Raw genomic sequence first — 22,497 nt, forward strand, 5'->3', positions numbered from 1 at the left:
ATAAATAAATAAATAAATAAATAAATAAATAAATAAATATCAGAAAAGTAGATAAAATTTGTATTAATGATAACATGTAGCATTCTAAAGTCTGGAAAGTTTGTGTCAAGCCATGTAGTTACTGGATATGTGGGCTTGTTGAGAGAAGAAATCAGTGTAAAGGAACCTTAAAGTTGGGCTTTGTTCTGTGATGTAAAGCCTCCAAAGAGTTACATACTGCTGCACTCAATAAATGTAAATATGTCACACACCTGGCATCTTCTGTTATAGATAAACCCTTTACTTATTAGAATCAATACCTACTGAAATGTTAGCGTTTCTTTAAGTGTAGGTGCAATTCTTCTTTATTACTTGAGTTTAAGGTTGTATTTGAAAAAAAAGAACTCAACTTAAAGATGGTTCAAAATTTTAAACTTCATATCTAACGTATGTGCTCATCTTAAATTAATAGATTTGTCTTAATGAAATACTGGTCTATGTGCCTCAAATTCCAAGAGGATGTGTTATGTAATGAAAGAACTACTAGATTTCCCTTCTACATCTGATTTGCTGAAGATGATTTTCAGATGCTTCTTATTAAAATATTCTTAATCCTTCAAATTTTGTACTTTTAACACCTTGAGCATCAGCTTCAAATAATGACTAAATAAGGGGAAAAGGTAATAAAATATTACAAATGGGATAGTAAGCTACATTACTCAACCACATGAAAGGTTAATTGACACATTAAAGAACCTAAGACCACTTGATTTTTATTTTTTAAACATTCTTAAAGAGCATTCAAGTATATCTATATCTATATACATATACACACACGTATATATACACACATACACACACACAAACACACATACATACACACATGGACATTCTGACCAAAATGTAAAATGTACAAACTCACCGAATAGTGAATGCATCCAAAGAGTAACAAGAGAATCTATACAGTAGGTGTTGACATCATTCACTCCTATGTGAAAACTTGCTTTTTCATTTTTTTTAAAAGAAAATGTTATATGCTTCTTAGGGTAGGGTGTTTGGGAAAAAAGTAAAGGTTATAGATTTGGGTACATTTCCTCTGAGTTAAATGTTTTATGCAATGGAAAAATATCTTTAAACCCTCTATAAACTACTAACAGACTATAAAATGCTTGATCCATACATTTTGAATGTATGCACTGTATATACCATATACTTTTAAATATCTGAATCTTTAGTTTTATATGTGTTCTGAAGAATAATTTTTCATACTAATTGAAGTGTTCATACAATGAACACTTGGCATTGTGTTGGAAGGCACTTGCTTTGGAATGTTTTGGAGCAAAGTCTTGAGTCAGTTATATTTTTGATGCTTGTATAAAGGTGACAATGAGTGGCTGTCTAGAATTCTGGATACTGAGAGTAGTTTAAGATGCTATAATGCTTTTCCACTATAAGGTGAATTCGGTGTGGAACTCATTGCTTATTGCTGCACACTTGTCTAGTTTTAGAGTAACAATACATTATGTAGGCTAAAGATAATTTCTTTAGGAAGATTTTCTGGTTTGAAAATGGAATTAAAACTGTAAGACACCTGTCAGAAACATGGAAAATGGCATGTTATTGACCAGAGAAAAGTGTAAATAACAAAAAGTTAGGATGATCAGATGGTAAACTGGGGACCAAGGAAAAGTGGACAGGAAGATTACTTATATAATTAAATAATATAATTATAAGGACTTACAATTCACTCCCCAATCCTAATAACGCATCATTGTTAGGCTACTTGAGAAGAAACAGTACATTTCAGGACAATTGTGATGTAGTATGAAAAAACATCCTTTGTAAAAGTTTTTCATTTGGGCCAGGGTGGTTCATGACTATAATCCCAGCAATTTGGGACGCTAAGGTGGGATGATTGCTTAAAGCCAGGTGTTCTAGCCCAGCCTGGGCAACATAGTGAAACCCCACCCCTATAGAAAAAAAAAGTTTTCAATCATACTTATTTAATTAAAAGTAGACACTTGGAAACAAAGGAAAAGAGACCCTCTTGCTTTTTACTATACTTCTATTTTATAAGGTCGATCATTTCCTCATTACCTTTAACTTCTTTTGGGGGGAGATAATAAAGATAAAAGAGAAGAAAGTGAAACATGGAATAAAACTAAAAGCTATGACATTATAACTTTTAGAAGTTAGAAGTAAAGGAAATAGAATGCAATAAGAATACACGTGAAGCTGATATTTCAAGCCTCTTTATACTACGTCTTCTGCCATCACCAAAAATAGCTTTCATTTGTATGATTTTCTATGTATTATTTTATTTGGCCCTCATTTCTACTAGAGTAAGCAGAGAAGATATTATTATGACCATTTTATAAAAATGGAAACTAAAAACGTGACGTGATTGAGCAAGATTATCTCTGCCCTTTGACAAGTAAAAGGTACTTGATTTGGATGGATAAAGCTCAAATTAAAAGAAATAACAGACTAAAGATATAGTAAGTATATTTAATGTTTTTTAAAAGTCCTTTTAAAATGGGAAGAAAGTATCACTATCAGTACACTGCCGATTTTTCTCCTAACTGGCTCCTTATTTGGAGCTGATTTAGTCACCATTAATGCAATTCTGCAGCAGAGGCGCCGGGTGCCGCTCTTGGCTAGTGCTGTGCAAAATATTGGCTCCTCCCGCCGCAGCCAACTCGGAAGAAAAGTGCACTCTCTATCAGGCTTCCTGCAGCGGAGACACCCATTAGAGAACCCAAGCACCAAGACAAAGCAAATACTTGGTCCTGCTCGGAGAACTCTTGGGATTATTTAAAGATCTCCTCTCCTCGGATTTAGAAAGGCAAAGGCGCAGAGAGCGGGATGGGAAATAGCTCCGGATGGAGGGGCCCAGCAGGGCAGAGGCGAATGCTATTTCTCTTCCTGCTCTCTTTGTTAGGCCAGGCGCTCTCCGAACCGATCCGCTACGCTATTCCCGAGGAGCTGGACAGGGGCTCGCTGGTAGGGAACCTCGCCAAGGACCTGGGGTTTGGCGTGGGGGATTTACCTACTAGGAACCTGCGGGTTATTGCAGAGAAGAAATTCTTTACCGTGAGCCCCGAAAATGGGAACTTACTTGTGAGCGACCGTATAGACCGAGAGGAGATTTGTGGCAAGAAGTCGACGTGTGTTCTGGAATTTGAAATGGTTGCTGAAAAGCCTTTAAACTTTTTTCATGTAACTGTGCTGATCCAGGATATTAACGACAACCCACCGACCTTTAGGCAAAATATCACTGAGCTGGAAATCAGCGAACTGGCACTCACTGGAGCCACATTTGCCCTGGAATCTGCGCAAGATCCTGATGTAGGTGTCAATTCGCTGCAGCAGTACTACCTCAGCCCTGATCCGCACTTCTCTTTGATTCAGAAGGAGAACCTGGATGGCAGTAGGTACCCAGAGCTAGTACTGAAAGCACCCCTGGACAGGGAAGAGCAGCCACATCACCACCTGGTCCTCACAGCTGTGGATGGGGGCGAGCCCTCCAGAAGCTGTACCACCCAGATCAGGGTAATTGTCGCAGATGCAAATGATAACCCCCCAGTATTTACTCAGGACATGTACAGGGTCAATGTTGCAGAGAACCTGCCCGCTGGCTCCTCGGTATTAAAAGTGATGGCCATTGACATGGATGAGGGCATCAATGCCGAAATCATCTATGCCTTCATCAATATTGGTAAGGAAGTGAGACAACTGTTCAAGCTGGACAGTAAAACGGGGGAGCTCACCACTATTGGAGAACTGGACTTTGAAGAGAGAGATAGCTACACAATTGGGGTGGAAGCAAAGGATGGTGGACATCACACTGCATATTGTAAAGTACAGATAGATCTTTCAGATGAAAATGACAATGCCCCGGAGATAACCCTGGCTTCTGAATCCCAACATATACAAGAAGATGCTGAGCTGGGGACTGCCGTTGCCCTGATCAAAACACATGATCTAGATTCTGGATTTAATGGAGAAATCCTATGCCAACTAAAAGGAAAGTTCCCCTTTAAAATCGTTCAAGATACCAAAAACACATACAGGTTGGTGACAGATGGAGCCCTGGACCGGGAGCAGATCCCAGAATACAATGTGACGATCACAGCTACCGACAAAGGCAATCCACCGCTCTCCTCCAGCAAGACCATCACTCTGCACATCCTTGACGTCAACGACAACGTTCCCGTTTTCCACCAGGCCTCCTACACCGTGCATGTAGCTGAGAACAATCCGCCTGGAGCCTCCATTGCGCATGTCAGCGCCTCGGATCCCGACTTGGGACCTAATGGCCTTGTCTCCTACTACATCGTGGCCAGTGACCTGGAGCCGCGGGAGCTGTTGTCCTACGTGTCAGTGAGCGCGCGGAGCGGGGTGGTGTTCGCGCAGCGAGCCTTCGACCACGAGCAGCTGCGTGCCTTCGAGCTCACTCTGCAGGCCCGCGACCAGGGCTCGCCTACGCTCAGCGCCAACGCGAGCCTGCGCGTGTTGGTGGACGACCGCAACGACAATGCACCGCGGATGCTGTACCCAGCTCTGGGGCCCGACGGCTCCGCGCTCTTCAATATGGTGCCGCGCTCTGCAGAGCCTGGCTACCTGGTGACCAAGGTGGTGGCGGTGGACGCAGACTCGGGATACAACGCCTGGCTGTCCTACCACATTGTGCAGGCCAGCGAGCCCGGGCTGTTCAGCCTGGGGCTGCGCACGGGTGAGGTGCGCACGGCGCGTACCTTGGGCGACAGGGAGGCCGCCCGCCAGCGCCTGCTGGTCACTGTGCGTGATGGAGGACAGCCGCCTCTTTCAGCCACCGTCACGCTGCACCTAATCTTCGCAGATAGCTTGCAAGAGATACAACCTGACCTTAGCGACCGCCCCACTCCCTCTGACCCTCAGGCGGAGCTACAGTTTCACCTAGTAGTGGCGTTGGCCTTGATCTCAGTGCTCTTTCTCCTCGCGGTGATTCTGGCAATCTCCCTGCGCCTGCGACGCTCCTCCAGAGCCGCCACTGAGGGCTACTTTCAGCCTGGTGTCTGCTTCAAGACTGTACCTGGAGTTCTCCCCACCTACAGCGAAAGGACTTTGCCTTATTCCTACAATCTGTGTGCTGCCTCACATTCCTCAAACACCGAGTTTAAATTTCTCAATATAAAGGCTGAAAATGCTGCACCACAAGATCTTCTATGTGATGAAGCGTCTTGGTTTGAAAGTAATGACAATCCAGAAATGCCTTCTAATTCAGGCAATTTGCAAAAGGTGAGTTTCTTCAAACCTTTCCTTCCATAAATATAATTGGGTTTCAATTCATTGATTTAGAGATAAAAAGAATACAGATTAAATATTCCCTGATTACATTATTTTATTGATTTTCTGGTGTAGAGGAGGGTGTCTAGGAAATTCTTTGTAGAATTTCCTGTAGAATATCTGTGTTGCAGTTGTTCTTTCATAGAAAGCCTCCTTTTGATAGTCTTGAAACTTTTCTTAATCCTAATACACTATAATCTGAAACATTTTTAATACAGTATTATCTCACACTGTCATTTTCAGACATATCTATCCAGAATTAGACCCAAATCCTCACAATTAAGTGGTTTACTTAGTTTTAATGCAGTCAATCCTAAAATATATGAAACATGTATAGCTTAACACATTTTTAATGTAACCTGTATATAATATTTTTACTTCCCTTTGCATGTTTTTAAAAGTATACACAGATGTTGCCTATGTCAGGGCAGTTTTTAACTTCTATGCTAATCAAAAGAAATAATGGCATCTAAAATGGCAACTCTTGTAATGGGCACTGTAATGAATTGGTTCAAAATGTGTTTGTGTAGCATATGCCTGTAGTCCCAGCTACTCGGGAGGCTGAGGTGGGAGGATCCCTTGATCCCAGGAGGTAGCGGCTGCAATGAGCTATAATTGTGCCCCTGCACTCTAGCCTGGGAGACAGAGCGAGACTTTGTCTCAAAAAAAGTGTTTGTGGTTGTTGGTACCCTTACTGAAAATGGGACTAGCATAAATGGTGGTGAAATGTGATGATAATTCAAAATTTACAGAAGATTGTAATATTATTTCTGTTCCCCAAGGTCCTAAGAGATATTTTCATAAAAATGAATGGTAAACTTCAGAGAACATTTAAAATTATTCAAAATAATCTCTTACACTCTTCTAAATGCTTCATTATCTTGGGGAGGGAAATATTATGAGTGTCATCTCTGCATATTTAGCAGAAATAAAATCCTCTGTGTGATAGTTTCACAAAACGATGCAGTATTAAGTTAGGACTCTAAGCGTCGCTGTTGACCAACCTGGGCAAGAAAATCAACGGAAACTCAAGTTACATCCTCCAACCACAAAGCAAATTAGACGGGAAAGCAGGAAAGCTGTGCAGAAATTCTGACCTGAAACGCTTCGCATCCGGTCTCTGCTTGTTGAAGGACCTTCACCGCTATTTCTGAGAAGAGCAAAAGTGATGCAGATCTGTTCTTCCTCTTCTTAATCCCAGAGAAGTCCCTAATAAGCCAGTAATGGCGCCTCCGCAGAGGCATCCGCAGCGCAGCGAGCAGGTCCTGCTCCTCACGCTCCTGGGGACGCTGTGGGGGGCCGCGGCAGCGCAGATCCGCTACTCTATTCCCGAGGAGCTGGAGAAAGGCTCCTTCGTAGGCAACATCGTCAAGGATCTGGGACTGGAGCCCCAGGAGCTGGCGGAGCACGGAGTCCGCATCGTCTCCAGAGGTAGGATGCAGCTTTTCTCTCTGAACCCGCGAAACGGCAGCTTGGTCACCGCGGGTAGGATAGACCGCGAGGAGCTCTGTGCTCAGAGCCCGCGGTGTCTGGTGAGTTTTAACATCCTTGTCGAGGATAAACTGAATCTTTATCCCGTGGAAGTGGAAATAGTGGACATTAATGACAATACACCCCGATTCTTAAAGGAAGAATTGGAAGTGAAAATTCTCGAAAACGCAGCTCCATCCTCTCGTTTTCCACTAATGGAGGTCTATGACCCTGATGTGGGAATGAACTCCCTTCAGGGATTTAAGCTCAGTGGTAATAGTCACTTCTCAGTGGACGTGCAAAGCGAAGCCCATGGGCCCAAGTACCCGGAGCTGGTGCTGGAGGGCACACTGGACCGGGAAGGAGAAGCCGTTTACCGCCTGGTCCTTACTGCCATGGATGGCGGCAACCCTGTCCGCTCAAGCGTCGCCCAAATTCTGGTAACAGTTCTAGATGTGAATGACAACACTCCAGTGTTTACTCAGCCTGTCTACCGTGTAAGTGTTCCTGAAAACCTGCCAGTAGGCACACCAGTGTTGGCAGTGAATGCCACCGACCAGGATGAAGGAGTCCACGGGGAAGTCACTTATTCCTTTGTGAAGATTACAGAAAAGATCTCACAAATTTTCTGTTTGAATGTTTTGACTGGAGAAATTTCAACTTCTGCAAATCTAGACTATGAGGACTCGAGTTTTTATGAGCTGGGTGTTGAAGCCCGGGATGGGCCAGGTCTTCGAGACAGAGCGAAAGTCTTAATAACTATCTTGGATGTCAATGATAATGTACCAGAAGTGGTTGTTACATCTGGAAGCAGAACAATTGCTGAAAGTGCACCTCCAGGAACAGTGATCGCTCTTTTTCAAGTGTTCGATCGAGACTCTGGCCTGAATGGCCTGGTAACCTGTTCCATCCCGAGAAGTCTCCCATTTGAATTGGAAAAATCAGTTGGCAATTATTATCGATTAGTGACAAATGCAGCTCTAGACCGGGAAGAGGTATTCTTGTACAACATCACTGTGACAGCCACGGACAAAGGAACACCACCTCTGTCTACAGAAACAATCATCTCTCTAAATGTGGCAGACACCAACGACAACCCGCCCACCTTCCCCCATTCATCCTACTCAGTCTATGTACTTGAAAACAACCCCAGGGGTGCCTCCATATTCTCTGTGAATGCACTGGACCCTGACGTGGACCAGAACGCCCAAGTCTCCTACTCACTGGCAGAAGACACCCTCCAGGGGGCGCCCCTGTCCTCCTACGTGTCCATCAACTCCGACACTGGGATTCTGTACGCCCTGCGCTCCTTCGACTATGAGCAGTTGAGAGACCTACAGCTGTGGGTGACAGCCAGCGACAGCGGGGACCCGCCTCTTAGCAGCAACGTGTCACTGAGCCTGTTTGTGCTGGACCAGAATGACAATGCGCCCGAGATCCTGTACCCCGCCCTCCCCACAGACGGTTCCACTGGCGTGGAGCTGGCGCCCCGCTCCGCAGAGCCCGGCTACCTGGTGACCAAGGTGGTGGCGGTGGACAGAGACTCGGGCCAGAACGCCTGGCTGTCCTACCGCCTGCTCAAGGCCAGCGAGCCGGGACTCTTCTCGGTGGGTCTGCACACGGGCGAGGTGCGCACGGCGCGAGCCCTGCTGGACAGAGACGCGCTCAAGCAGAGCCTCGTAGTGGCCGTCCAGGACCACGGCCAGCCCCCTCTCTCCGCCACTGTCACGCTCACCGTGGCCGTGGCCGACAGGATCCCTGACATCCTGGCCGACCTGGGCAGCCTCGAGCCCTCCGCCAAACCCAACGATTCGGACCTCACTCTGTACCTGGTGGTGGCGGTGGCCGCCGTCTCCTGCGTCTTCCTGGCCTTCGTCATCGTGCTGCTGGCGCTCAGGCTGCAGCGCTGGCACAAGTCACGCCTGCTGCAGGCTTCGGGAGGTGGCTTAGCGAGCATGCCTGGCTCGCACTTTGTGGGCGTGGACGGGGTTCGGGCTTTCCTTCAGACCTATTCCCACGAGGTCTCACTCACTGCAGACTCGCGTAAGAGTCATCTGATTTTCCCCCAGCCCAACTATGCCGACACGCTTATCAACCAGGAGAGCTATGAGAAAAGCGAGCCTCTTCTGATAACTGAGGATTTACTTGAAACGAAAGGAGACCCCAGGCAACTTCAGGTGAGTTTCTTTCCGCCTAAGCGGGAAGAGTAATCTGATCTTCCCGCAACCCAACTAATCAGACAGGCTCATCAACCAGATCGGCTGTTATAGAAGCGAACGTCTTTTGGTTCAGGAAGATTAGTGATTTTGTAAAGTGGAAGACTCCCTTGTTCGGGTGAGGGTATCGTTTTTATTGGTTGACAGGAAAATTAAATATTGTCTTTGATTAGTGCTTAGTTTTCTTAGTCCTTTGCAGAGAATCACATAATTCTAATGTTTTTCTTTTATATCAAAAGAATGTTCTGAAGTCTTAATTTTGTGGGGGAAAATAATGCATGTCCTAGTTTTTCTTTACCTTTCTCTTCTTGGCAAACTATTTGTGTCTTGGATTGAGTACATCTCGTTTCTTAGGTTTTTTCCTACTATGTGACATTTGTAAGGTTCTTTCTTTTTCTAATGTGGGAAAAAATAACCTTAATTTAGGTCAGTGTTAAAAATCAAGATATTGGTTTTAGCTAGCATGGTGGTTCACGCCTGTAATCCCACCTCTTCAGGAGGCTGAGGCAGGAGGATCCCTTGAGACCAGGAGTTTGAGACCAGCCTGGGTGACTCTGTCTCTACCAAAAAGAAAAAAAAATAGCCAGATGTGTGGCGTACGCCTGTAGTCCCAGCTACTCGAGAAGCTCTGATAGGAGGATTGCTTAAGTCCAGGGGTATGAGGCTGCAGTGACGTATAATTGTGTCACTGCACCCTAGCCTGGGAGACAGAATGAGACTCTTTCTCTCTCTCTCAAAAAAAAAAAAAGATTTTGTTTTTTCTCAGTGTTACTTGATAATTATAAATGACAGACGTTCATACAAGAGATCTTCCACCTTTACTACTTAGGAATCAAAAATTATTTTTGAAAAGATAAGAATCATTGGTAACTGCAGCAGGGGACACCTGATCTTTGGTGTTAAAAGACCTGAATAACATTCCTGTAACTATCTGTTATTTACTTGGGCCAGTTACAATCGCCATTATCTTCCAATTAAATTTAAGATTTAAAAGACTTCTCTTATCAGAGATAGGATCCCCCTCTGTTGCCCAGTCTGGAGTAAAAATCCACTTGTAACTGCTGCTCATAGAGTGTGTATCCAGGGCAACTCGAATCTATGTTCCTGGGTTGCAATCCTAAAGCTTGGCTCAAATAAGCTCTACTTATATTATTTTTTAAAACAAGACTTTCCTTATCTATCTGACTCAAATTCTAAGAAAATAATCTTAAAACTTTTTTTCAAACTCTAAAGCAGCATGGTGAACACGTATTTGTTGACATCACCATTATTATAATTATTGGGTTGTTAACAATAACTAAGCACCGATGCTGTGTGCCTACTATAATGTCTTTTGCATACTGTGTGCCTGATAGTATTTGAGAGTGAAAATGGCCGGGTGCGGTGGCTCATGCCTGTAATCCCAACACTTTGGGAGGCCAAGGCAGGCATCTCATGAAGTCAGGAGTTCGAGACCAGCCTGACCAACATGGTGAAACCCCGTCTCTACTAAAAATACAAAAATTAGCCAGGTGGGGTGGCATGGGCCTGTAATCACAGCTACTCAGGAGGCTGAGGCAGAAGAATCGCTTGAACCCAGGAGGCAGAGGTTGCAGTGAGCCAAGATCGTGCCACTGCACTCCAGTCTGGGTGACAGAGCGAGACGCTGTCTCAAAAAATAATAATAATAATTAATAAATAAAGAGTGAACATGAATTTTAAAACATGCTTGGTAGTGTCTGCTTACAGGACATATCTCTAAAAATAGATGACTGACTGGTGAATGGGAGAACAAATGTTAATGAGGTTCAAATAAAAATTTAAATATTTTAGCATTTTAACCCAGACAATAAGGCTTTCATCATATAGGAACTCTTTATTGAAATATTTCAAGAAAAAAGGGATTATCATTTAGAAGACTGATTAGTCTTATTTATTATGACTGAAATGTGCAAACAGAATCATTGTTTCATGAACAGAAAACAGCAGAGTTTTTGACTGTCAATGATGTTCGAATAGAAAATGGATCACTAAGGAGATAGGAGATTCTGTTATCGACAGTCTTCAAAAGTAAGTTGATGGCCCTGGAATGAATGGAGTACAGGGGATTCTCTAATTTGATGACTTGTTACACTACATTATAGTCAAGATTTTTTTCCAGTCATGAGTTGGAAGATTCTACAATCTGGTGGTATTATAGAATGGATTGGCCACTTGTGCATCTGAATTTGTTATGAATGTGTAAGAAAAAAGCAATTGAGAAGATACCTTGAAAATAAATGAGAACCTCCTTTGTAACCTGACTTTGTCAGTCTTCATAAAGATAACATTGAGTTGATGTGTTTTTAAATAAGCTGCTAAGAGTAATATGTGTTTTTCTGAACCAATATTGTGATATTTACATTTAAGGAATTGTTATAGATTTATTTATTTCAAGTTTCCAAAGGTATATACCTAAACAAGAGATCTAATCATACACGTCTTCAAAGCTCATTTTATTGTATCTTTGTGATATAATTTGATAAAATAACAATTTTAAACAACTTGAATCTCGGATATTAGTCTCATGAGTTAGATGAGCTGTTATACATATGATTATTTCATAAACTCTGAAAGTGTGAATGTTATTTTACTATACCACCAATTTGGGATGTTAAACTACATCTTGAGCATTTGTTGTTATAGGGAAAGCTCACTAACTACTTTTCATGGAGATCAGGCTGGTTTATTTTATTCTCTTATTACCTGTGACCATTTCATTTAAACAAATAAAATATTTCACTGATGGAAAAACTACCAACTTCTACTCTCACAAAAGTCATTCATTCATGTGGACTGACCAACTGTTAAACATCCTGGCAGTCATGGAATTTGCTAAGTTATGGCTAAATGAGGTTCTTTAATCCACCTGCAATACAGATCATTAATAATAAGATAGGCTATCTGAGGCTTTGAGAGTTCAGTATAGAATTTTGAAGCATCAGGAAAAAAAAACTACCAAATTATTGTCTTATTCTTATTTTATGGTCTGTGAAAGCCTTTTTTTTTTTTGACAGAGTCTTGCTCTGTCTCCCAGGCTGGAATGCAGTGGTGTGATCTCTGCTCACTGCAACTTCCTCCTCCTGGGTTCAAGAGATTCTCCTGCCTCAGCCTCCCAAGTAGCTGGGATTACAGGTGCATGCCACCATGCCTAGCTAATTTTCATACTTTTAGTAGAGATGGGGTTTTACCATGATGGCCAGGCTGGTCTCAAACTCCTGACCTTAAGTGATCCACCCGCCTCAGCCTCTCAAAGGGCTGGGATTACAGGCATGAGCCACTGAGCCCGGCCTGAAAGGCATTCATTTCTGATCAGGCTTCTGTTGAGGTGGCAATTGTCAAAGGGGAAGGAGTAAAATCTCAGAGGAGAAACATTGGAAAATACCTATATCTTTGCTTGAGAATGAAAATCTAAATGGAACTTCAAAGAACTGTTTTGTTGTTTGTTTTTTAGAAAAAAAAAGTCCCAAAAAAGAAAAGAGAGAAGATAATCAATTCGATGCCCAGGAAGCCAAATATACTTTACATAGAATTCTTTTTAATGCAACCAAACAAATGGTCAGGATTCTTCCCAATATCTCAGTCAACAATAATATACACTCTTTAAACTATGAAATGATTTCAATTTGATATAATGAGCTTATGTTAGATTTTATTAAACATATCTTGGCGGTCTAGTAAAGATCTTTAATATTTAATTTTATGATGTTCGATAACTTAGAAAATGTGAATGCTAGAGATAATGAAGCCATTTACTCCGTAGGGTATGTATGCTTTGTGTTCGGAGTAGTCTATAATTTAATTTAACTAGCTCTTATTTCTTTTTCTCCAAAGAAGGTACCAAGACATAATAAGTTAATTGAGACTTTTTTAAAACAGTAGAATAAGAAACAAATGTGAGATGACACTATGAATTTTGAGGCATCAGGTAAAAATGGATCAAGACATTGAGAGCTATAACCTCCAAACATGAAAGTTTGTTTGAAAATATCTACAAGTGCTTACATTGTTTAATAATCATACACTTTGCTTGCCTCAACAAGAAGTTCAAAAGTACTATTAAACAAATAGAATTTAACTCCAGTTTACAGAATTCATCTATAATACCTCTATTAGTTCCTTTAAACAAAATGTATCTACTTTGTGAATGCAAAGATAACTATGGATTATTTTGATAGATCAAAACAGAATCTCCTTCAAAGTGTTCCTTGTATTCTGGAGCAATGCCACCAGAAAGCAGAAATAGGTTACTTAGGAGCCTCCCACAAAACGAAGTTAAGCTTTCTTAGTGTTAGTTCTGGATTCTCCTCCTGGTTCCACCAACTACTCTCCAGGACCTAGAAGAATTTACAAACCAAGACTGTTTCTTGCCAGGTCTTTATTCCAGAGCAGGTCATTCTCTTTTATTCTGCAACTATGTGAAAGGAGCTTTCTTTTCTTTCTGCTAGCAGAGGGTAGCCTCGGATCCATGAATAATTTAGTTTTACTCTATCAACATCAGTGGAGAGACGAGTACCTCTAAGGATCCTGTCAGGACAGTTCTGCATTTTGCTCAAATGCTGTCTAGAGATCCCTGTTTTCTCAATTACACTAGAATAGAGTAGGATGAAGATTTGAATTGCATACTAGGATAAAGACTTGAATTGAATTGCATAATGAAAAGAATCAGCCAATCCATTATCCAGTTTCTTATGAATTCACAGCCCAGTAGGATCTCTGCAGATTTCTGCCTTCTGTAGAAAATGGGTTGCTTCTATAGCGGATTGTTGCAGCCAAGACAAACAACGATTTCTTTCTTTTTTTTCTCACAAGACTGGGAGTGAGAATATTTGGATTCCGACATTGTTCTACTACTATATAATCAATAATCAGGAACAAGGCAAGGCAATTCCCTCTTTCTTTCTTTCTTCTTCCTTTTTTTTGGCAGAGTTTTGCTCTTGTTGTCCAGGCTGGAGTGATCTCGGCTCACCACAACCTCCACCTCCTGGGTTCAAGCGATTTTCCTGCCTCAGCCTCCTGAGTAGCTGGGATTACATGCGCGCGCCACCACGCCCGGATAATTTTGTATTTTTAGTAGAGACGGGGTTTCTGCATGTTGGTCAGGCTGGACTCAAACTCCCGACCTCAGGTGATCCTCCCGCCTCGGCCTCACAAAGTGTGGGATTACAGGCGTGAGCAACCGCACCTGGCCCCCTCTCTCATTTTTTAAACGGTTAAAATGAAGGTGTTAGACCGTCTCTAAGGTTCTATACAATCAAAAATTTATTAAAATAGGTCTATATATTTTACAACAATTTTGACTTTCTGAATCTTGCATCATGGTGTCTAGAACATATGTGTTCAATTAATACTGAATTAATTAAAATTTATATACACTGATATAAATATTTTCTACTTAAAATCTTTCATATGTATTTAAATAAAATTTACCTTTTTGCCTTCAATAACTGATTTTCCCATGTGCAATAACGTGTGAGTCAGTGCCCAAAAGAGTCACTTGAAAGTTGCAAGGCAAAGCAGTTTCTTAAAAATTATCTAAGATTATCAAACACCGGTCCATGAACACTGTTGCATTAATTCAGTGTCTTAAAATGGATTTTTAATTATCAGGGATATCTACAGCAAAGAAATCTAACAGGGAAATTTTGAAAGATGAAACAATTTTCTATGAAATCAGTGTATTGTGTGCATCAATCTGGTGCAGTAACTTAGTAAGGACTCACAGCGCCGCTGTTCACCAACCAGGGAAAAATGGTGCGAGAGATCCCACAGAAACCACCGAGTTTTACAGCACAGAGAAACGACAGATTGCTATAAGCCCTCTTCCAGGCTGCACTAAACTCAAGCCTCTAACCTGCTGGATTCTGAGCTCCCCTTCCTAAGACAGAGGGGTCCACCCGGATACACACGCATTCTGAAGCACTTCCCGAGATCGGCGCCTAAGCAAGAGAAGCAGGACGACTATGGCGGCTCAGCCGAGGTGGGGGGACTACAGAGGATTCGTCCTGCTCTCCATCCTCCTGGGGACCCCCTGGGAAGCCTGGGCAGGACGTATTCTCTACTCCGTGTCGGAGGAGACGGACAAAGGGTCCTTTGTGGGAGACATCGCCAAGGACCTGGGGCTGGAGCCCCGGGAGCTGGCGGAGCGCGGAGTCCGCATCATCTCCAGAGGTAGGACGCAGCTTTTCGCCCTGAACCAGCGCAGCGGCAGCTTGGTCACTGCGGGCAGGATAGACCGGGAAGAGATCTGCGCTCAGAGCGCGCGGTGTCTGGTAAACTTTAATATCCTGATGGAAGATAAAATGAATCTTTACCCTATAGACGTGGAAATAATAGATATTAATGACAACGTTCCAAGATTCTTGACGGAAGAAATAAATGTAAAAATAATGGAGAATACAGCTCCTGGGGTTCGGTTTCCGTTAAGCGAGGCTGGGGATCCAGATGTGGGCACGAACTCCCTCCAGAGTTACCAGCTCAGCCCCAGTCGCCACTTCTCCCTGGCTGTGCAAAGTGGAGACGATGGAACTAAGTACCCGGAACTGGTACTGGAGCGGGTGCTGGACCGGGAGGAAGAGCGGGTTCACCACCTGGTCCTCACAGCCTCTGATGGCGGCGACCCGCCCCGATCCAGCACCGCCCACATCCAGGTGACAGTGGTGGATGTGAATGACCACACGCCTGTCTTCTCTCTGCCTCAGTACCAAGTAACTGTCCCCGAGAATGTGCCAGTGGGCACAAGACTGCTCACGGTACATGCTATCGACCTGGACGAGGGAGTCAATGGGGAAGTGACATATTCTTTTCGGAAAATAACTCCTAAACTTCCACAGATGTTTCATCTGAACTCGCTTACAGGAGAAATATCAACTTTAGAAGGATTAGATTATGAAGAAACTGCCTTCTATGAAATGGAGGTTCAGGCTCAAGATGGTCCTGGTAGTCTGACAAAGGCAAAAGTACTGATCACAGTTTTAGATGTAAATGATAACGCTCCAGAAGTGACTATGACGTCTTTAAGTAGCTCAATCCCTGAAGACACACCTCTTGGGACAGTCATTGCTCTTTTCTACCTACAAGACAGAGATTCTGGAAAGAATGGTGAGGTGACCTGCACCATTCCAGAAAACCTACCTTTTAAATTAGAAAAATCAATAGATAATTATTACAGATTGGTCACAACCAAAAACTTGGACCGGGAAACACTCTCTTTGTATAACATCACACTGAAAGCCACAGATGGTGGAACTCCTCCCTTGTCCAGGGAAACTCACATCTTCATGCAGGTGGCAGACACCAACGATAACCCACCCACCTTCCCCCACTCATCCTACTCAGTCTACATCGCTGAGAACAACCCCAGAGGGGCCTCCATTTTCTTAGTGACTGCACAGGACCACGACAGTGAGGAGAATGCCCAGGTCACTTATTCCTTGGCCGAAGACACCATCCAGGGGGCTCCAGTGTCCTCCTATGTCTCCATAAACTCTGACACTGGAGTCCTGTACGCGCTGCAATCCTTTGACTATGAGCAGTTGAGAGAACTACAACTAAGAGTGACTGCACATGACAGCGGGGACCCGCCTCTCAGCAGCAACATGTCACTGAGCCTGTTCGTGCTGGACCAGAATGACAACCCGCCCGAGATCCTGTACCCGGCCCTCCCCACAGACGGTTCTACTGGCATGGAGCTGGCACCCCGCTCCGCAGAGCCCGGCTACCTGGTGACCAAGGTGGTGGCGGTGGACAAAGATTCAGGCCAGAACGCCTGGCTGTCATACCTCCTGCTTAAGGCCAGCGAGCCAGGACTCTTTGCGGTTGGGCTGTACACGGGCGAGGTGCGCACGGCTCGGGCCCTGCTGGACAGAGATGCCCTCAAGCAGAGCCTCGTGGTGGCCGTCCAGGACCACGGTCAGCCTCCTCTGTCAGCCACCGTCACACTCACCGTGGCTGTGGCTGACAGCATCCCCGAAGTCTTGGCCGACCTGGGCAGCCTTGAGCCCTCCGACGGTCCTTACAACTATGACCTCACGTTGTACCTGGTGGTGGCGGTGGCCGCAGTCTCCTGCGTCTTCCTAGCCTTCGTCCTCGTACTGCTGGCGCTCAGGCTGCGGCGCTGGCACAAGTCACGCCTGCTGCAGGCTTCAGAAGGTGGCTTGGCGAGCGTGCCCACCTCGCACTTTGTGGGCATGGACGGGGTGCAGGCTTTCCTGCAGACCTATTCCCATGAGGTCTCCCTCACCGCGGACTCTCGGAAGAGTCACCTGATCTTCCCCCAGCCCAACTATGTAGACATGCTCATCAGCCAGGAGAGCTGTGAGAAAAATGATTCTTTGCTAACATCCGTAGATTTTCAGGAATGTAAAGACAACGTGCCAAGTACTCAGGTGAGCCCAGCCCTTCCTTTATTTCCATGAGGAATTTATTTGCATGATATTTCTCTATTATTTTGCAAAACAAATGTTTTGAAAATAGGGATTTAAAAAACTTTATAGAGGTAAAAATGAGTTTACCAGTTTCCTTCAGTGGTGACACTTTAATATAGAACACATAGGATATAGTATTTCTTTAGTGAAAGCCTATGGACAAGGTTATGAATATGTGGACTATCACATTTTATAATTTCCACCTACTTTCCAATCTATGTTCCAACCTACTTTCTTAACTCATATATTTTATAAATTGGAATGAATCGAGTCTTTCATATTGCACAAGGTTAGCAGGAATAAAACACACCTCAGCTGCCTTCTCAGGATTCTCTCTAGCACTCAAATACGTAAAAGGTTCTGAAAGATTTCTTCCATGTGAAGATTTTTTTCTGTGCCTGATTCTGCCTCCATGTACCTCAGCTTGGTGGTCCTAAAAAATCTTGATTGCTTCTTGACCTATTTACAGTATAATCATTTATTAATGGGGTGGTGGTAGAAGGTTGGATTTATGCCTAAAGAATGAAATGTGTGTGTATCACACTTCACTAAGATCTATATCAAAGACAGATATCAAGTCTAATGCCACACTAAAGGCCACCGGACAAAACCAATAAAATATGTCAAATAAAATGTCATTTTAAGTGTTGTAATTGGCATTTGTGACATAGGCAATTACATGTTTTAACAGAGAATTCCAGTGTGCTGTTTTAGTGGTACAGCCAGATGAAGTGTGTCTGTGGGCTATCAAAGTGGGAGATTTGGGATACTGGCTTTGTTTCAACAGTCTCACGTACTCAAACCTTAGACCATCTTATGTACACAGATCCTAGACCAGTAGTTGATTTTATTTATTAGGTCTACTGAAAAATTCAGTTGGAAATAACCCAATCTGGGATTAACTACTTCCATATTCTTTTGTATAACATTTTAGTAAAGCTCAGTATATCAAGTGATTGTCATCCAGAAGGGGTGGATGACAAGGTAATCTTGATTCCAGAGACCTTTGAGTATTAATTAAAAACACACTTTTAGCCAGGTATGGTGTTGCAAGCTATAGCCCACCTGCATGGGAGGCTGAGGCAAGAGGACAGCTTGAACCCAAGAATTGGAGGCCCACCTAGATAATATAACAAGACTCCATCTCTTCAAAAAAAGACTTCTTTTTAGACTAGTGTTGTATTTGGTAGTATTTTGCACATGATAGACTGTACAATAGTGCGGGGGATACGTTTTTTTTTTTGAGATGGAGTCTCGCTCTGTCACCCAGGCTGGATACATTTTACAAGTTCTGCAGTGTTCACATTTCAGATGTACAATCACTTGGGGTAGAAGACAATGTTGCTGACACCAACAATGTTACTGAGGGAAGGTCCTATGGCAGAACTACGGTTATAAGGTATTTTGTAAAAGAAAATCTCCTGACCAAAATTTATTAGTTGCATAAAATTGTTTTTAAGCAATGGAGAGACATAATCACTAAACTCAGTGAGCTATTGCAATCAAACTTTCCAGGGATTGTTTCCTTCAATTCAGAGGTCACCAAGGAATGTAAAATAAGTGCAGAGGTAGGAAGCAGTGCTGCAGTGCAGCAGATCTCAGTGACTTTGTGTTTTGAGGCTATGTATTATCCCCCTGATAACTTTGAAGATGAATGTTGTATTTCATAACCAGGAAAATAAATAATTGTGTAATGAGGAGAGGAGTAGGCTACTGCCTGTGATCATCGAAATGAGAATCACCTAATATTCCTGTAATGAAATCACTGAAACTATTGGGAAAGGGGGTGTATTTGAAGATAAGTATAAATTGCACCCTCTAAAAGGCAATTTTGGCATTACTGATACTCTCCGGAAAAAGTTGAAATAAATCAACTTGGAGGTACTTAGAAAAGTGGAGAAAATGTTAGGAACAATGAAAGAAAGATAAAATGTATCCAGTATATTTCTAATGAGTAAGTATGGAAAATTACTGTACTCTGAGACGGTTTAGGCCAAGTCTGTGTTATGGCTATCTTTATATAGATAGTGCATGTTTGAAGATTGGGGAAAGCTTATGTCAATAGATGTTTATGTACTTAATCTACATGATTTGCCTAAAAATCTTCAAAGTTGGGATGAAGGCATTCCTAAGAGTACATTTTTAGACGTCATTAAATATACAGACGTATCCACGTAGTTTTTGTTCTTTCAGTTAGGCACACAATTATAATTATTGCACTGGTTAACTTGAAGCAGCAGAGGCTGTAGTTTCCTAGTGTTGACTCTGGGCGCCGCTGTTGGCCAAAGTGGAGAGCTTGGCGCTCCAGATCTCCTCGCGCAGCCGCAGCGCGCTTTCCAGGGCAGCCCCAGCTCAGACTCCCCAGCGCCAGCCTTTACACCGCTTCCTCCTCGGAAAAAGAAGAATTTTTTCTTGAACTGGAACTGCAACTAAAGTCCGTTCGGAGATCCAAAAATCTGCAATACAGAGGTTATTTGTAACCCGGCGTCTCCAGGCTGGTGAGCAAGCTGAGGAGAGCAAGAGGGATGGGGAGCGGCGCCGGGGAGCTGGGCCGGGCTGAGAGGCTGCCAGTGCTCTTTCTCTTCCTGCTGTCTTTGTTCTGCCCGGCGCTCTGTGAGCAGATCCGCTACAGGATTCCCGAGGAAATGCCCAAGGGCTCCGTAGTGGGGAACCTCGCCACGGACCTGGGGTTCAGCGTCCAGGAGTTACCGACTCGAAAACTGCGCGTCAGTTCGGAGAAGCCTTACTTCACCGTGAGCGCAGAGAGCGGGGAGTTGCTTGTGAGCAGCAGGCTAGACAGGGAGGAGATATGCGGGAAGAAGCCAGCTTGTGCTCTGGAATTTGAGGCTGTTGCTGAAAATCCACTGAACTTTTATCACGTGAATGTGGAGATCGAGGACATTAATGACCACACGCCAAAATTCACGCAAAATTCCTTTGAGCTGCAAATAAGTGAGTCTGCACAGCCTGGCACACGATTTATATTAGGATCTGCCCATGATGCGGATATTGGTAGCAACACACTGCAGAATTACCAACTCAGTCCCAGTGATCATTTCTCACTGATAAATAAAGAGAAATCAGATGGCAGTAAATACCCTGAGATGGTATTGAAGACACCTTTGGACAGAGAAAAGCAGAAATCCTACCACTTGACTTTGACTGCCTTGGACTTTGGAGCTCCACCCCTAAGCAGCACTGCACAGATACACGTTCTAGTGACTGATGCCAATGATAATGCTCCAGTGTTCAGTCAAGACGTATACAGGGTGAGCCTTTCAGAAAACGTGTACCCGGGGACCACGGTGCTACAGGTGACTGCCACGGACCAGGATGAGGGTGTCAATGCCGAGATTACTTTCTCTTTCAGTGAAGCTAGCCAGATCACCCAATTTGACCTGAACTCTAACACCGGGGAAATTACTGTTTTAAATACATTAGATTTTGAAGAAGTCAAAGAATATTCCATAGTTTTGGAAGCAAGGGACGGTGGAGGAATGATTGCGCAATGCACAGTGGAGGTAGAAGTCATAGATGAAAATGACAACGCCCCAGAAGTGATATTCCAGTCTCTACCCAACCTAATTATGGAGGACGCCGAGCTGGGAACACATATTGCTTTGCTCAAAGTCCGTGACAAGGATTCCAGACACAATGGAGAAGTGACTTGTAAATTGGAAGGTGATGTTCCATTTAAAATATTAACTTCTTCAAGAAACACGTATAAATTAGTGACAGATGCTGTTCTAGACCGCGAGCAGAATCCAGAGTACAATATAACCGTTACGGCAACAGATCGGGGCAAGCCTCCCCTCTCCTCCAGTTCCAGCATCACCCTGCACATTGGTGATGTAAACGACAACGCTCCGGTTTTCTCACAGTCTTCCTATATAGTCCACGTGGCCGAGAACAACCCGCCTGGAGCCTCTATTTCACAAGTCAGCGCTTCTGATCCGGACTTGGGGCCCAACGGCCAAGTCTCTTACTGCATCATGGCCAGTGACCTGGAGCAGCGGGAGCTGTCATCCTACGTGTCCATAAGCGCGGAGAGCGGGGTGGTGTTCGCGCAGCGCGCCTTCGACCACGAGCAGCTGCGCGCCTTCGAACTCACACTGCAGGCCCGCGACCAGGGCTCGCCAGCGCTCAGCGCGAACGTGAGCCTGCGCGTGTTAGTGGACGACCGCAACGACAATGCGCCACGGGTGCTGTACCCCGCGCTGGGTCCCGACGGCTCTGCGCTCTTCGATATGGTGCCGCGCGCTGCAGAGCCCGGCTACTTGGTGACCAAGGTAGTGGCGGTGGACGCAGACTCAGGACACAACGCCTGGCTGTCCTACCACGTGCTGCAGGCTAGCGAGCCTGGGCTCTTCAGCCTGGGGCTGCGCACGGGCGAAGTGCGCACAGCGCGTGCCTTAGGCGACAGGGACGCCGTCCGCCAGCGCCTTCTGGTCGCCGTGCGTGACGGTGGACAGCCACCACTCTCGGCCACTGCCACGTTGCACCTGGTCTTCGCCGACAGCTTGCAGGAGGTGCTGCCGGATATCACTGACCGCCCCGACCCCTCTGACCTCCAGGCTGAGCTGCAGTTTTACCTGGTGGTGGCCTTGGCCTTGATCTCAGTGCTTTTCCTCGTGGCCATGATTCTGGCCATTGCCTTGCGCCTGCGACGCTCCTCCAGCCCCGCCTCCTGGAGCTGCTTCCAGCCTGGTCTCTGTGTTAAATCCGAATCCGTGGTTCCCCCCAACTACAGCGAGGGGACTTTGCCTTATTCCTACAATCTATGTGTTGCACATACAGGAAAGACGGAGTTTAATTTCCTAAAATGTAGTGAACAGTTGAGTTCAGGACAAGACATACTTTGCGGTGATTCATCTGGGGCCTTATTTCCACTTTGCAATTCCAGTGAATTGACTTCCCATCAGGTGAGTTTCCTTTAAGTATAATTTAATGCTCATTGCCTACCCATTTCTCCATATTCACAAGAAAATATACATATTTGCAGGAAAATATATAATTTTTAGATGTCATGAATCATTTTAGGAAAGTTGTAGTCAGTTAAA

General features: G+C 44.2%; 1 protein-coding gene across 10 annotated transcripts in view; it reads left to right on the forward strand.

The window, feature by feature from the left end:
- Positions 1 to 22,497, forward strand: part of LOC101128585 (protocadherin gamma-C4) — a 169,088-nt gene that overhangs the window by 24,116 nt on the left and 122,475 nt on the right. The window contains exon 1 of one of the 10 annotated variants that reach the window (XM_019026873.4): positions 11 to 5,259. The exons of 5 other annotated variants lie outside the window; for them this stretch is intronic. In XM_019026873.4, coding sequence (XP_018882418.2) covers positions 2,845 to 5,259 — 2,415 coding nt within the window. In that variant the 5' untranslated portion in view covers positions 11 to 2,844. Of the gene's footprint in view, positions 1 to 10; positions 5,260 to 5,737; positions 8,955 to 14,650; positions 17,399 to 17,490; positions 22,360 to 22,497 lie in introns of those variants that run through there. 4 more of the 10 variants (XM_019026866.4, XM_055389232.2, XM_055389239.2 and 1 more) reach the window with 4 other exon arrangements.

Source organism: Gorilla gorilla, chromosome 4, assembly GCF_029281585.2.
Source record: "Gorilla gorilla gorilla isolate KB3781 chromosome 4, NHGRI_mGorGor1-v2.1_pri, whole genome shotgun sequence".
NCBI classification, from domain to species: domain Eukaryota; kingdom Metazoa; phylum Chordata; class Mammalia; order Primates; family Hominidae; genus Gorilla; species Gorilla gorilla.